Raw genomic sequence first — 17,080 nt, forward strand, 5'->3', positions numbered from 1 at the left:
CACCCCCTCCAGGGGAGACCCCAGAAGTGGGAACTCACGCAGGAGATACTCCGCTGTGTCTTGTTCATAGTCGGCGTCTTCAGGGAAGTGATCGATTTTCTTGCACACTCCTCGGAAAGCCCCTGTGGAAACAAATGTGGGCCTGAGCTGGGGGGAGGAGCCAGAGCCCCTGGTCCTCACCCTCCGCGGTAGAGAACCTTCCCTGGTTGTTGTGGGCTGTGCATACGGTGGTTCATCTGCACCTGTCCTAGGGCACACACGAGAGACCGGCAGTGGAGGAAAATTAATTAAAAAAAAAAAAAGCAGCAGAAGACTTCATTTCCTAGAAAATCTGCTTCCTAGATTTTGCATGATGTTGGGATCTATGGAGAAGAGCAAATAGCCATGGAACACAATCATTCATTACGAGGACTGTCTTGCCTTATCCATCCCCCACCTTCCATTGGGTGAGAGAGAAAAGGAGAAGGAAATGGAATTTGTGTGTTAATTTCCCATTACAGATGAGGAAACTGAGCACGAGGATTTTGCATGCGCTCACACAGTCTGCAGCAGAGCCTGCGTTCCAACCAAGGTCGGGGGACTCCCGGGTGTCAGTTGTGGGCAGGGGTTCAGGAGAAGCCCCCTGTCCCTGATCCTGCTCTTAGCTGACACAGGACTGTCCCCTCACCATCCCCTCACCCCCCGCCCCCGGCCCCTGGTCACAGCCAGCTGTGTTCTGCTGTGTGGCCCACGCCTTCCAGGAGGCACAGACCGCACAGGTTTGTCTTGGGGGAAACTGCCAGCATTTGCTTCCTTTTCTTCCTTCAATATCAGTTTGACTTAAATCATTCTGGGTGTTTGAGAATCCTTGTGGGTGTTTGTTAACCAACCAATTAACCGATCTCTGGGGCAGCTAATGGCTCTGCCAGTTCTTATAAATGACAACAATTTCCGAACTCCTCACTGTAACACAGCACGGAATCACGCATCGCTGTTCTTGTCGCCGCCTGAGAACCGGGTATGGAGGGGGAGGGGCAGGGTGGCGCCGTGGACAGCAGAGCAGGCAGATCTGCCCTCCTATTTCAGCCAAGCTACTGTAAGGATTAAACAAGGCCATGTATGAAGATGAGATCATTGTTGCATTTTTTGCAAAACTCTAGGCGTGCCGTGATAGCAACCAGCGCTTATTAATGCTTCCCGTGGGCCAAGCGCAGAGCTGAAACCTTACCTCCCTTCTCTCATTTACTCTTGTCCACTGCCCTGGGAGGTAGGGTCTATTGATCCTGACATTTGATGATGAGGTAACCCAGATCACAGAAGAGACTGAGGTGTCACAGCTGGAGAGGAGAAGAATCGATATCTGAATCCAAGCTTCAAAGCCTGTGGTTTTCACTGTTGCACTGTGGATGGTAGCCATTATTATTATGTCAATAATAATCTTATAATAAAGAGTGCCATGCATTTAACCCCTGCTATAAGTAGGCTCCAAGCCAGAGGCATTTCCCAATAAATGCGATGCCATATGTGAAGCACCCTCTTGCTTCTGATTCTCCGCTCACCAGGCAAAGAATGGACTCAGCACCAACAAGTGGGGGGAGGGGGGCGGTCCTGGAGAGAAGACTTGCAAGCCTCCAGGATATTCTTGGAAGAAAACACAAAGTTATAACTTCTTCCCTGATATGAAAAACAAACAAACGAACAAACAAAAAAACTTTGTTTTTCTCTTGTTTAGATTTTAGCCTTCCATTCACATACTCCTCTTAGTTTATAATCCCCGTTCCCTTCCAGCGAGCTGGATAAGAAACCAGAATAAGTCACACACGCAGAGCCCGTACCATGTACCACGTACCGGGTGCCATCCTAAGCCCTGTACGTGTTTTATCCTCTTCAGCTCTCAAAACAGCCTTATGGGGGCACCTGGGTGGCTCAGTGGGTTAAAAGCCTCTGCCTTCAGCTCAGGTCATGATCCCAGGGTCCTGGGATCGAGCCCTGCATCGGGCTTTCTGCTCGACAGGGAGCCTGCTTCCTCCTCTCTCTCTGCCTGCCTCTCTGCCTACTCGTGATCTCTGTCTGTCAAATAAATAAATAAAATCTTTAAACAAACAAACAAACAAACAAAAAAACAGCCTTATGAGGTATCTGGTATTATGATTCCTTTTGACAGGTGAGGAAAGAGGTTCAGTGAAGGGACACAGCTACAAGGGGCAGGTTCGATGGAAGTCTGCCCTACTCCAAAGCCAAAGTTCTTAAACACTATTGTGAGTTATACTCTCTTCCAGCAACGTCTGTCACCAGGCGGCTATATGATAATTTTGTGGTCCATCCACAGCTCTTGACTGTGGCAATGAACGGGACCACTGGTTTTTCCATCAACCGTGGTTTTTCCATGACTTTCATTGGGGGCTACCGAGCAGGGCAAAGGCGGTGGTTGGGGGACCAACGATTGTTAGTTGTTTGACATACAGTGCAGAGGTTTTCTTTTTCTTTCTTTCTTTTTAAGATTTTATTTACTTATTTGAGAGAGAGGGCGTGTCCGTGAGCACACAAGATGGGGCAGAGGGAGAAGGAGAAGCAGACTACCCTGCTGAGCAGGGAGCCCGATGTGGGGCTCGATCCCAGAACCCTGAGATCATGACCTGAGCCGAAGGCAGACACTAACCAACTGAGCCACCTGGGCACCCCCACAAAGGCGTTCACGGGAAGAAAAGGTTCAGGTGAAGATGGAATGTGGACACCACCACGACAGACCAGTCAGAACCACGTGGGAACGAGGAGCCACACACATGCCCACTCTGCTTGCGCCAAGGGCCTTCCCCAAGGCAGCAGAGGGCATCTGGGTCCTAGAGCTTAGAGCTGCAAACACCGGAAGCTCCTGGAGAAACAGTCACCAGTATTCAGGGTCTAAAGCAGCGTACCACCTGTTCCTGCACAGCCCCTGGGCTAAGAATGGTTTCTGCATATTTAGATGGCTGGGGAAAAAAAAGCAAAAGAAGAATATTGTTTCACGACAAACACACAATGATATGAAATTAAAATTTCTGCGTCGGTAAACAAGATTGTATTGAAACACAACCGTGCCCCCTTGCTGACGGCTTCCACCCAAAATGGCAGAGCTGAGTCGCTGTGGCAGAAACAGCAAAGCCAAAAATATTTGCTATCTGTCTGAGGAAGATTGTGCTGATCCAGGGTCTAAGGAGCCCTGTCCTGTGTGGTAGGACACAGAGAGGTGTCTGGGCCTTACAGGGTGTCAGAGGACATCGTCCAGACTGGTTCTTCTAAAGGACATGATGTTTAGGGCAAATCTGGGTCACAGAATATTTTGTTTGGCATTTTGGCTTGTTCTGTTTTATTTACTTATTTATCTATTTATTTTACCTGCAGTATGTTAGTGCCTATTTTGTTGTATTTTTTTTTTAAATTCAATATGCTGCTGCAATTTAAAATTCAGGATCTGTCAGATGAAAGCCTCATTGGCAGCTTCTCTTTAAAAAAAATGGGGCGCCCTGTCCCACATTTGCACACGTAAACAGTCCCCTGAAGCTGGGCATCTGCAGACCCCTGTAGACCCCGGGGATGAACTTTCCAGCTGGTCGAATTCCCCTCCTGGCCTCACGGCACTTGACGTACCTACAGCGAATGACCCCCATCAAACCTCAGTTTCTTCTTCTATAGAATGATGATAGTAATAATAACAACGTCGTGGAGTTGTCACGAGGATTAACTGAGGCTATAAGAGTAGACGGAGCATCGGTTGGCATTCTCAGCACGTACGCTTTTAATCAGGCAATGACATAAACCACTTAGGACAGCTCTTAGCACATAGTAAGAACTCAATAAATTCTAGCTATTACTACCATTGGTTTGAGTAGGTATTTTAGGACCAGACGAGACACATTGGTGCCATGATGAGATTTAAAAAAGCAATATAAAACGAAAGGGAATCAAGAATTTCCCTGAGGAAGACTCCATGCGGAAGACAAAACTGCTGGCACCACAAGTCATACACTCATCAAAAAGTGATTTGGCCATTCATACAAGGAGCATATTGCCAGCTTCCAGAAATAACTACTATTTAGCATTTCTGTATATTTCCTTCTAGACCCCCCCCATGCTTTCACACACAAATGGTTTTATAAAATTGAGATCATGCTGTTCTCACATTTTCTCAGGAGTATTTCCCCATCTCAGTAAATCTAAGAAAGATAGGATGGGGTTGGACTTGCCCATGAGCTGCAGAGGATGGAACCGAGAGAGATGTTGAAAACATAGACCCTGCAAAGATGAAGTGGGGACACAGGGACAAGCACTATCCCAGCCCGGGTTAAGCCAAGGCCCTGGGGCAGAGAGAAGCAGAACCTGAGAATGTGGTCAACCAGGAGGCAGATCAGTGGGGGGTGGTCTGGGAGCAGATTCAGAGGTTATAGGGGGGAGGTGATGAGAAGGCAGGGTGGGGCAGATGTGAGAATTAGGCTTTGAGAATGCACAGACCCCAGGGCCATGAGACCCCAGGACCCCAGGAAGAAGTCTGGAGTGGAAAATAGAGCCAAGGTACAGTTCCTGACGTGCTGAAGTGAATACATCACAGAGACCGGTTTTTACCAGAGAAGATTATGCCGATGGTTTATCTCTGGCTCAGACAATGGAAGAACACATCTTTCCTAAGAAGAAGGGGACTTTCTTTCAACCAAAAATCCTTCTAAAAGGCCAGACCATAGCGGGGCACCTGGGTGGCTCAGTTGGTTAAGCATTCAGCTTATGTGGTGGGATCAAGCCCTGTATTGGGCTCCACACTCAGCACGGAGTCTGCTTGAGACTTTCTTTCTCCCTCTGCCCCTCCTGCATTCTTTTTCGCTCTCTTCACTCAGTAAATAAATCTTTAAATAAAAATAAAATAAAAGGTCAGACCTTAGAAATATTCCCATTAAAATCAAGAAGACAGAATGCTCACCATTGCATCTCTTATTCACTGCAGCTCTGTAAGTTCTAGTGCAAGAAGAATAAAATGGAATTAAGAGTAACAACCCATAGGAAAAAATAGGACAAAGTTATCATTTTTTTTCCAGGTGAGAGAATAGTCTTACTCGGAAAGCTCAAGGCAATTTGCTGGACAAAATATTAGAATGAATGAAAGAGCTCAGTCAGGTGACTTCTTTCAAGATACTAAACCACACAAGAAGTGATGATAATTAAATCATTGTGGTACTGACATTTAAAAATAACATTGATTAGAATATTTTTCAATGCAGAGAAATATCACAGGGAAAACAAGAAGCAGTCCGTTATCCCATGTTCCGATAATCCCAGTTAAATTAAAAGAATAGAGGTGTTCATAATTGGAAAATTCCAACAGTATGTAGAGAAAGGTATAAGACTGGAAGTGAAAGCCTTTCCCTCATCCCCGAAAATTCACTCACCTGGTAACTCGGTTAGGTGATTTCTGTTAACTGAATGTCGAGTGAATCGTGTCTACGCTGAGATCTGAAGGGTAGTTAAAAGTTCATCAGAGTAAGGGAGGTGTGTTGCTTTAGGCAAAGTGCAGTAGCAGGAGCATGGTTGAGTGGGAACGGAAAAGCCATTTGGGAGCTCAGAGTAACTTGGGGTGTTTAGTGGTTGGTCTGGGAGGCAGATCCTGTGCTTCCAGGGGAAAGGTGGTAAGGTGGTGGGAACTGGGGTTCGATGGCTATGAGATCTGAGCTGTGAAGATTGGTTGGTTCAACCTTTGCCCTTCCCTTCTCGCTCACTCCCTCCCTAGGAATTCACTAGTGGCCAAGGCAGAAGATTCTGGGCTTCAGAACCTAACATTCTCGTTGGGGAAGAGTCTACAGACCCGTAAAGAGATGAACAAGATCCCTGTGCTTCGAAGGAAATGGAGCAGATGAGGTGATGGTGATCGTGCATGGGGTGGGGGCCAACAGTGAGCCCTTTGGGGCAGGGTTGGGTGGAGGGGGGTTGTTCGAGCTCTGACCTGCACAAAGAGAAGGAGCTGGTTGTGCGAAGAGCCAGGGAAAGGGCTTTCCAGGCAGAGGTTGCTGCAGATGCACAGGCTCTGAGACAGGAAGGAGCTTGGTTCATTTGAGGAACAGAAGGGAGGCCAGCAGGGCAAAAGAGGGCCTATGGTGGCTGATTTACTGGGTCACACTGTAGCGAGAACAAGCCTAGACCACCTGCTATGCCAAGTTTGGGCAAGGGCCAGAGAGAGCTTTTCTGGGTCATCTAAAGACAGCTCTGCTTAAGTGCTTTTGGCCTTAAGTCCGGAAATCCTGGATCCAGGGCAGACAGATGTGGGGTGGGGGAGGGGGGATGGGAGTTGAGGCATTACTTCACTTCCCCCGACCTTCTCAAGATTGCAGTCCTGAAGGGAAACCCTTCAGAGGGGTTGCTGTCCCTTGCCTGTCCTTCCTCCAACATCAGCAGAACCTCCAGAAGGTCTTCCTGGAGGGACCCTCCATACCTGCCCCTGTGGACTGTGAGTGCCCCACAATGGTGGTCCTGGGGCAGGTTTTGGTGGGGTGATACCCTCCCCCCACCCCCAAACCTAATACAGGGATGTCACTTCTGAGTAGTCTCTGGACAGTTCAATGGGCTCAGAGTGAGGGCAGATACGCCTCCCCAGCCCACCCAGCCCAGCGGCAGAGCCCAGCACTGGTGCAGCCCAGAGACCCTGCCAACCCAGTGCTTGGAACTTGGCACACATCTCAGCCACCAGCCCAGCAGGGGTAACCAAATTTCAAGCTCCCAAAGTCCAGCTCAGAGCTCAAAACCAAGGCCAGCTGGAGACCAGAGCTCTCCATTCAAAGACATAGATCATTTATTAGGTCTCTGTCGTGATGACTTGACCTCAAGGAAACAGGAAAGAGTATCAGGTTTGTTTATGCACCGGGAATACTTAAGAAAGCAAAAGTGACTGCCTGACTGTAAGCATGTTTAGGTTCTTGGTGTAACAGCAGATCCCTATTACAGAGGAGAAGACCTTAAAGCAGTGGTTTTCAACATGGGCTGCACACCGGAATTACTGGTGTGGATGCAGGAAAACAGAAATTCCTACTTAATCCGTCTGGGCACCTGGAGTCTTCCAAGCTCCCCAGATGAGTCTAACTGTTCCGTGGAGGCTGAGAACCACTGCCTGCCAGGTGAGTCCCCTCGAAAGCAGGGACGTTTCTTTCATAGTAAATAATGAGGTTCGAAGACATGCGTTCCACCTGTGTCTTGAACTTGAAATGATCGCTCATGAGAACATGTTTATTTTGTCTTATCTTTTCTAACTACGCATCGGGACGAACAAAAAAGTAAGCTGTGTTGATTTTCGCTGGGAAGGGAACATCATTTTTTCTGATAAAAATCACACGAGAGTCATATGAAATCCTTCACTCTCCCAGCTGGATTGTAAAGTTTGACTTTCACAGCAGGATCATAAAGTAGGTCCTTTTTTGCAAAAAATATCTGAGCACGTCCTCATTCTCTCAAGAGCTTTCTTAATCCTTTGATATTCAAATCACTGGATGTGCCTAGCTCATCACACTTCTTGTTGGTTTTTTTTCTTCTTGCGTTGCTGACGGGTGTCCCTCTCCCACCCCCTCACGGGGGCCCACGGCTGGCATGGCACGTCACTCCTCACCTCCATTACCATGAAGCTCTGTGTATTTTGCTAGATCTGCAATCTCACTTTGCAATCGTTTTGCCTCTATTTGCATTGGATTGTCCCATGTTGACAAGAGCTAGCAATCAGAGAGAGGCTGCCAACAAAGACCGGGGATTGCGGGGTACGGAATGGGGTGGGGAGGGGCGTGGGATGGGGTTGCGAGGGTGTTTTCATTGAGCCTGGTTTTATAAGTCATCAGGCCATTCATGCAAATATTTATATTAAGATGGAGTTTGCTTGCTCGTCCATGCAACCTAGCATGTGTGGGGATTTGGGGGATGAATTCCTGGATAGTGGGGACCCTGAACTAATCGGTCTGAAGAAGCATGTGGGGTATAGGAATTACGGCTTGCTGCTCCTAGTAAGAGAAGCACAGGAGTGAGTTCAGCAGAAAGAAACATCCTCTTTTGATGTTACTGAGCCGTGGCTGGTGCATATCCCTATTCACTCTTTTATTCAGCGATGTCTATGGGGTTGCCTGCCTTGCATTAAGCTCTCTTGTGGGCACTTGGGGTTTATCAGTGAACTAGATAGGCTAGGTCCTTGATCTCAAGGCTGTTGTATCTATAGTTATTTATTTATTTTTAAAAGATTTTATTTATTTATTTGAAAGAGAGAGAATGAGAGAGAGAGCATGAGAGGGAAGAGGGTCAGAGGGAGAAGTAGACTCCCTGCTCAGCAGGGACCCCGATGAGAGACTCAATCCTGAGACTCCAGGATCATGACCAGAGCCAAAGGCGGTCTCTTAACCAACTGAGGCACCCAGGAACCCCAATCTATCAGTTTTTAAAGATTTTATTTATTTGTTTATTTGAGAGAGAGAGTGTGTGAGTAGAGGGGGGCAGAGGGAGGGGGAGAGAATCTCAAGCAGATTCCCTGCTGAATGTGGAGCCTGATATGGGGCTCCATCTCATGACCTTGAGATCATGACCTGAGCCAAAATCAAGAGTCATATGCTTACCTGACTGAGTCACCCAGGGGCCCCAAGGCTGTTATATTCTAATGGGAGAGACCTACGGTGAATGAAGAAAAAAATGCGACAAAGTTTTCTGCAAAAAGGAAAAGGTCATTTCAGATAGCATTGAGTGCCATGAAAATACTATTCCCTGGAGGGAGTCACTCGGGGAGGGACACTCATGAGGTTGGATGGACAGGCAAAGCTTCTCTGACAAGGTGGTCTGAGTGACAAGGTGAAGCCAACCACGGGGAGATTTGAGAGAACTTTCTAGTTATCTCATATGCAAAGGCCCTGGGGAAGGATAATGCTCAGTGTGTTTCTGGAACCAAGAGAGGTGAGTAGGGGGACAGCAAGTCTCTGAAGGAGCCAGACGATGCTTTAAGCAGCTGAGAAACACAATCTGATTTATAGTTTTAAAAGATCTCTTTGGGCGCCAGGGGCTTGCTGAGGAGTGGGAACGGAATACACCTTCAGATGAATCATTGAAAGTCACCATGAACCCTTTGAAGAAGTAGCTGGCGACTGGGGGTGGAAAGGCAAGCCAGCCAGAATCTTCCCACATCCGTCCAGAGAGAGATGCCTGATGGAGAGAGTGTCCTGCCTTGGAACCAAGTACAGAAAATTTAGCCAGGAGAAAGGGACTGTGGGTACCACCGGTCCTTCTCGGAGCCCAGCTGATAGCTCTGCTTTATTTCTGAAGAGCCTGGTGTTGGGCACCTTGCTTGATCAGCCCACTGGGTGGGTTTAGGGTAAAATGCTTTCCCTGCCTCTTAATTATTTGCCTACATGCAGGTCCAACTGGAACACCAGGCTCGCCCAGAGCTCAGGTCCTAGCCAGTCCCATGGCCCAGAGCCTGGAGCCCAGAGCCCTGCCCATCCTGGCCAAGATGGTTCTGGTCTGCACCTGTCCCCTGGCTCCCTGCCCATCTTGGCACCCAACACAGCACTGGAACCGTATAGGCTCTGGAACCGGATTAGCCAATTAGGGATGTACTTGGGGTACCAGCAAAACAGGGGTACAGAGAGAGAATGACAGCTGGAAATTATTTGATATTTGACATTTACAAAAGACCATGGAAAAAATCAGAAGTGTGTTGATCTCCTTTATTGAATAGCTCAGTATTTTTATTTTGATGGTGGATTATCTATGAGGCTGGGGTGGTCACCATGATCACTTACACGCTTCTGCAAGACTCTTAATCCTGTCTTAGAGTCAAATGCACATTGGAGTCTGAGAGCCACCATCTGTAGCCAGGTGGACACACAGTCATTTTCCCACACACGAAGGACTCAGCCTTGATTAGAGACCTTGGCAGGAGGACAAGCAAGGGGGCTTGGGAGCTTGGGGACTTCATGAATGGCAATTCCCTCTCACCAGATCTGAGGTTGGAACATATGGGATTTGTCTGAGGTTTTCCAGCAGGTGAGAACTGCACAGCCTGAGTCTCTGATACCCTCTGCGAACTCAGAGTGGGTCTGTCCTTTGGACAGAGTCACATTCACTGGTGTCAGTGGACTTGGGCATCGTTCCCAAATGCAGCTCCACACACGATCATGGAGACACACTGATGCTTGAGGGATGTTCATTGTGCAAGTTCCACCCCATCCCTCATGACCACACCCCTCCGTTTGCTCTCCGACTTCTGCCTTTTTCCAGAACATCAGAGTTGGAATCATCCAGCATGTGGTTTTCTTAGATGGGCTTCTTTCCCTTAGCAATATGCACTGAAGGTTCCTCCGTGTCTTCTTATAGCTTGATAGCTCACATTTCTTTCTAGCGCTGAACCATACTCCATTGTCCGGAGGCACCCCCAGTGTATTCATCCCTTCACCTACTGAAGGGCATCTGGGTGGTTTCCAGGTTTTGGCCACTATGAATTAAAGCTGCTGTAAATATACGTGTGCAGGTTGTTGTGTGGACATAAATGCTAAGGAGTTTCTGGGTAAACACCTGGGTGTGTAATTGCCAGATCACACGGCAACAGTCAGTGTGATTTGGAAGGAATTGCCAACCTGTTTTCCAAAGTGGTTGTTCTGTTGATGCTTTCCCACCAGCGATGAATGAGTTTCTGTTCCTCCACAACCTCACCAGCATCTGGTGCCTCCACTGTCCTGGATTTTGACCATCTAATAGGTGTGTCGAGGTACCTTGTTGTTTTAATTTGCATTACCTGTTGATGTATGGTGTGGAGCTACCTTTCATACACTTATCTGACATCTGGGTATCCTCTTTGCTAAGGTACCTGTTATGGTCTTTGTTCTATTTTAATCGGGTCCTTTTCTTATTGCTGAGTTTAAAACTTCTTTGCATATTTTGGCTAACAGTCCTTTATCAGGGGCGCCTGGGTCAAGCGTCTGCCTTGGACTTAGGTCATGATCTCGGGGTCCTGGAATCGAGCCCTGATCTGGGCCCCCTGCTCAGCAGGAAGTCTGCTACTCCCTTTGCCCACATCCCCCTCACCCCAAGGTCTCTCCTCTCTCTCAAATAAATAAAAAAAAAAAAATAAAAACCAGTCCTTTATCAGATGTGTCTTTGGCAAACATTTTCTCCTAGCCTGTGGCTTGTCTTCTCCTCTTCTTGACATTGTCTTTCTGAAAGTTTATTATTTTTTCTTAAAACACTGATTTGGCACTCCCTTCATTAAAAAAACAATAATTCGGGAGACTTTTTTTTTTTTTTTTTTAAGAAGTGGCATTTCTGAACTCTTGAGAGAGCTGGGCTCAGACTTCTGTCCTTGCAAACTCTGTACACATGTTGCAATATCAAACCCACCACAGTGGAGCCTATGTGTAAACTGTCTCTCCAGAAAGTCATGCTTTTGGATGTTTTGTGCCATTGGAGAAAAGGGATAGGGAGCCTGCTGGATCTGTTTTCTGCTACCCTGGACTGCTCATTTCAACCTTCGCTGGTCAGGTCTGCCCAGCGCTAACAGATTTGCTCCCAAGGAAATCCATCCCAGGCCCTGACATTTATCCAGCATCTTTTACTCTCTTCTATTCATTAAGCATGGGTGGTTGCCATGGCAACCATTAACGGCACCTGACATCCAGGAATAGTTCTGGCATTTTGAGCAAACACCACACTGGGATTTAGTTCTGCAAGGTAACCTTGCAACCTGTGTGGACATTGTGGTTTCTCCCCTGCGTCTGCGCTTTGCTCAAGGCTCCTTGCCTACCTCAGGGCCTAGGGCAGGAGAAAGAAGGCAGGTCTCCCTTTCAAGATTCCCTGTTCCCCTGCCCACTCACCCACTAGAGACTTTTTGAGCTGCAGTATGTTGGAGGTGTGGGGAGGGTGTCTCTGGGTGGGATACGTAAGGGCAGCAGCATGTGTGGTGGGGTAGGGGTGTGGGTGGAGGGGGCCACCTGGGGCTCTCAGAGGTGGATGCAAATGCACCCCAGAAAGGCAGAGACTGGATGTGTGTGGTGCCCGGGTGTGGATGTGACTATAGATGCACGTGCTGGCGAGGGTGTGTGCGGTGTGCGTGAGCACACTGACGTTGTACTTGGAACAAAGCCGTGCACTTAGAGTAGAACCCGCTGTTCGCACCTTTCCCTCTTGCTGTCCTCTAGATCAGCCATGCTCAAACTGTACTATGTGTGTGACCAGACTGGGCATGCCGTGGGAAGGCCGGTTTGGAGCCTGTCGGTCTTGGGGACGACCTGAGCCTCTGCCCCGTCTGGGATTTCTAACTGGCTCCTGGGAGCTGCCCATGCTGCTGGTCCTGGGACCAAGCCCGGCTCTCCGTCTTGGATTCGAACATGCAGGGGGTTGAGAACCGCGGCTCTTGCTCTGCTGGTCTTCCTGTTCCTCTAACATGTGTTTTATGTCTGTGAGGCATTTGCATTTGCTGCCCTGTCTTCCTGACTACTCTCTGCTGGCCCTTCATGGAGCCAGCTCATTGTGAGCCTTTAGATCTCTGTCTGCCTTGAATACTTCCAGTTGCTTCCTCCATGGAGCTTATGGCTACATGTGAATGTGCTAATTATCTCATTTATATTTATTGCCTTGTTTATTTTCAGACCCCTTCACTGGCATATAAGCACCACTGTATCTCAAACATCGTACACGAGACCGCGTACAAAGTAGGTAATTCATACTTATTGATTGATTGTCTGTCTGCTGTGTGTGCCATCCGAGGGAATCTCAGACAAGGTGGTGTCCAGTGGGATAATGGCAAAAGTCACGCTTATGTGTGATCTGGCCCTTGTCCTGCTGCAGCTCCTTCTACCCACAGTCCTCTTGCACAGCCTTTGTTTTTCATACCTGCCTCAGGACCTTTGCCCCTCTTCTCTGCTCCTTGCATCCTTCTTCTATCCATTCTCCATTTGATTAATTCCTACTTGTCTTTAAGAGCTTACCATGAGCATGTCCTCAGGCTGAGGTGGTAATTAGATACCATCTAATTACCTACTTCCACTGCACTCCATGCTTTTCTGGGGGGGGCATATTATAAACAAATAACTATGGGTTTAATTACAGGTCTGTTTATTCTCTGCTACTATAAATTCCAAGAGGGCATCACCATCTTGTTTCCAGCTGTCTTCACAGTGTGTGGCACACAGTAGGTCATCAAATAAACAAATAGGTAACTGAAGGGCTGAGTCTTGAGCATTTCCTCCAAATCTAGATTCTTCTCAAAGCTTCTTGTGCTGGCATCTCTTCACTGGCTGAGACCCTTGTTTTATTCCAGAGCCTTTGAGAGCCTGGGCCATCTGCTTACCCCTTTCCCTCTTCTCTCTCCCAGGACTGTGGATTTTTTTTTTTTTTTTTAAGAGACACACATCGTTCCTTATGAGGAGGATGCTTGAGCTCACAGTACATTCACCATGTCCCCTTCCTGTCCCTTGGGTGTCCCAGCCAGCCTCAGACCCGGAGCCTACTACCAGGTGTCATGGACCAGGGGTCCGTGGGGAGGAAGCACAGAGTATCCCTACCTGATGGTCATGGACGCTGATGTCACTAGTCAGTACGGGGACTCTGGAGGGGATGTCTTTTCCCACAGTCTGAGATGTATGAGTTCTCCTGTCTTCTGCCAAAGGGCACCCTGATTCCACTGTAGGGAACCACTTCTCTTTCAATGCAGCCTGCATGTGTGGTGGGCTGGAAGCCCGCAGTCAGCTCAGCGGTGGGCATGCGATTCAGTCATTACCAGAGTTCCAGATTTGCTTGGCTGCTGTGGTTGGCTGAAAGGAGAGCACGTGACCTATATTTGGCCAATCAAGAAATTCCCCCTCCCCGACCAGAGTGAGTCAGGGATGGGCATGGGACCTGGTTGGCCCGGAGAGGGTAGTTCTGAAGGCTTGGCTAGGGCTCTTGAGAAAGAAACATGTTCTCTCCCATTGGCTTGCTAAGACAGTAGGCTGGAGTTGGAGCTGCTAAGGTCTTCCTCTTGGAGAGGGCAAGCTTGATGGTGAATCCAAAGCAGGAACATAGAGCTCTGTTCCTGGGGGACGATGCTGGGGACCGCTCCTGTGCCAGGACCAGTGACCCACAGTCTGCAAATCACCTGCTTTCCTCACTTCCTTTGATTCCCAGAGCAAACCTGTGAGGTAGGAAGGGTAAGGCAAAGAATCTGCATTTCACAAACACAGACACCAAGACCAGGAAGGGTCATTTGAGTTGTTGGGTTTGCGGTGCAGGTTTGGGGCAAAGCCAGTAGGACTGGGAGACAGATCTGTTTTGCACTGGAGTCCCCTGGTTCTTTTCAACAGGTAGCTTTTCAGACAGTTGCTGGAAGTTGAAACCACAGAGGAATGATGAGAGATCGAATCCTGATGAACTTCTTTGAGACTCTGGATCCAGCCATGCCTGAATCAGCTTCACCTCTTGGATGTACCAGTAACTGCTGAAATTCGGTAATGGCTGATGGCCAGCCTGGTCCTTGCAGCAGGAAACACACTCATTCATTTACGCAAGAAATATTTGAGAAGGATGTAGATAAGAAAAACTTAGAGAGTAAAAGAAAGAGGAGCTCTGGAATCCTAAGGATGAGACCCCTACTTAATGAAAAGGAAGGGTCCATGCTGGGCACAGGCCAAGGCTGCAGGACGGCTGAGAACCCACATGCCTGGAGAAGACCTTATGGAGGAATTAGGGTCTGGGAGAGCCTGCTTAGCTGGTCACGAGGGAGCACACTCAGATGCTGGAGTCAGAAGAACCTGCATTTAAGCAGCGCTCAGTATCGTCCCCCAGGAACAGAGCTGTACACTGCACTGCGTCTCCGGCGTGCGGAGGAACGAAGAGGGTGAAGGATGTGGTGGGTGGCTATACCACCGGATGCTCTCCAACCCTTACTGGTATCATCCTTTGCTTTGCCCCAGTGATAGAGAATAGCTCAGCAGATGATGATGGCTACAAGATGACCCAGACCAGATGTACCCACACACCTCCTGGCCCTCAGGGCTTAGGTGCCTTTCACAGAAAGAGATTGGCTGTGATGAAACTCCTGTCTCCTCCAGTGGAACAAGGCTTGTAACAGAAATTCATTCACTCACATCACCCAGTAAATAGCTATTAGGCCCCTACCTACTGGGTGCCAGGTGCTGTTCTAGGCACGGTGACCGCTGTGCCATGACCCGGAGAGCCCCTGGGGCCCTCCTGGGAGGGTCGCAGGAGGACAGTTAAACACATGGTTTCAGACAGTGGTCAGAGCTATGAAGGATTTAAAGCAGGATGAGGGATTTAGGGTGCCAATCTGGGAAGGTGTCTCTCAGGGGGACATGTCGCCCAAGGGCTGAATGGGGAAGGAGACAGCTCCATTCCAAACCAGGGTCAAGTGCATTCCGGCAGAGGAAGAGGACGTGCTAGGGCCCATGGTGGGAATGAGTTGGGGCACAAGAGACAGGGGCCATGAGAGACAGAGAGGACCCAATAGGGAGCAGGAAGGAGGAGGAAGAGGAGAGCAAGGGCTTGTGAAACATGGAATGGCACCACCATCTTATCCCAAATGCATTGGGGGCTCAGGAAGGAAGGATAGGCAGGAGAGTGATACCACGAGATGCAGACTCTTCCAATGACCTTCAGGCTGCCTGCTGAGTGGAGAATGGTCCCAACGGGAGAAGAGAAGGGAATGTGAGGGGGCAGCTGGGGCCACCCAGTCCTTGGTGACAGCAGTGGCTGGTGGTGGCTTGGTAGGAACAGGCAGCCCAGGAGGTGGAAGAAGCTAATTGGCTAATTGGCTAATCCCATATTTTGAAGGCAGAGCTGGCATGCTCTGGGGTGGAGGATGTGGAGGGAGAGAAGAAGCATCAGGGCTGTCTCAGTTTCCTGCCTTTGGGACTGGACTGGTACCAGGAAAGGAGATAGGGCAAAGGGCAGGCTGAGGAAGGAAATTAAGACTCTAAGTTCACTGCCAGAAGAATGAAGTTGCATTCATGCACACTTGAGTTTGTGAGCTGCTGTCGTATGCAGTAGAAATAGAGGCAAAGATGTGGGTTCGAATCCCAGCTCTACCACTTCCCCCTGGAGCGGTTTACTTTGCTTGAACTTGAGTTTTCCATAAACAAGGACACTAGTAGCTTTCTAAACGGCTTTACTGTTATTGTTTGTCTCTCAGAATTCAATAAAATACTGTATACAAAGCACCTACTAAGGTGCCTGATGCATTGGGTGCTAAATAAAGGTTAGTTGTCCTCCCTTTGCCCTTCCCGGCCAAGATCAGATCTCTCTCTGGGGTACGGGGTTGATATTTATCGATATTAATCCGGGAAGACGATGACCTTGACTTAGTGAGAGTTGCTGTGATCCATGCTGAGTATCAAGTGCTTCACATAAACATAGAGTCACCGCAGCCTGGGATTGCCTGCTGGCTCTACCACTTACTGGCTGTTCATCCTCAGGCAAGTTATCCTACTTCTCTGAGCTTTAGTTTCTTTACCTTAAAGTGGGTATATGGACGCCATCCTCCGAGGGCTGCTGTAAGTGTTCAAGGGGCAGAGTAAGAGCCAGAAAGCTTGGAAGCATCTTAGGCAATTTATTTTTTAAAGATTTACTTATTTAAGTATTTGAGAGAGAGAGCATGAGCAGGAGGGGCAGAGGGAGCAGGAGAGAGAGTGTCAAGTAGACTCTGTGCTGAACGCAGAGCCTGATGTGGGGCTCAATGTCACGATCCTGAGATCATGACCCAAGCCGAAATCAAGAGTTTGACCTTTAAATGACTCTGCCACCCAGGCACCCTAGTCTTAGACAAATGTTATGGTGGGAAGGGTTGGATTCACTGAGGTAAATCGTGTTATGACCTATTAGGCACCCATCACTCCCACTATATGGGTGACCAGCAAAGATATCCATAATGGGTGTATTTTCTAAAAGTTGCAGTTCAATATGGAAGGACTCATCTCGTCTGTGTAAGTAAAAAATATGTGCAAATTGGTTTATAAAGCAGTTAATGTAAACGGTGGTGCTAGGAGTTGAGTAGTGCACCACCTGAGCAACTGTACATAGCTTATTTTGTGGATTGACAGCTAGATAGGTAGATATTGATTTAGATAGAGAATCTCCATGG

General features: G+C 48.3%; 1 protein-coding gene across 1 annotated transcript in view; it reads right to left on the bottom strand.

Moving 5' to 3' along the window:
• The window catches only part of LOC111162323 (calcium voltage-gated channel auxiliary subunit gamma 3), an 81,647-nt gene that overhangs the window by 11,230 nt on the left and 53,337 nt on the right, over positions 1 to 17,080 (bottom strand). Inside the window, exon 2 of the mRNA XM_022526676.1 lies at positions 39 to 122. Coding sequence (XP_022382384.1) covers positions 39 to 122 — 84 coding nt within the window. The remainder of the gene's footprint in view (positions 1 to 38; positions 123 to 17,080) is intronic.

This window comes from Enhydra lutris, unplaced genomic scaffold (genome assembly GCF_002288905.1).
Source record: "Enhydra lutris kenyoni isolate GAN:26980312 unplaced genomic scaffold, ASM228890v2 scaffoldscaffold90, whole genome shotgun sequence".
Taxonomy (NCBI): domain Eukaryota; kingdom Metazoa; phylum Chordata; class Mammalia; order Carnivora; family Mustelidae; genus Enhydra; species Enhydra lutris.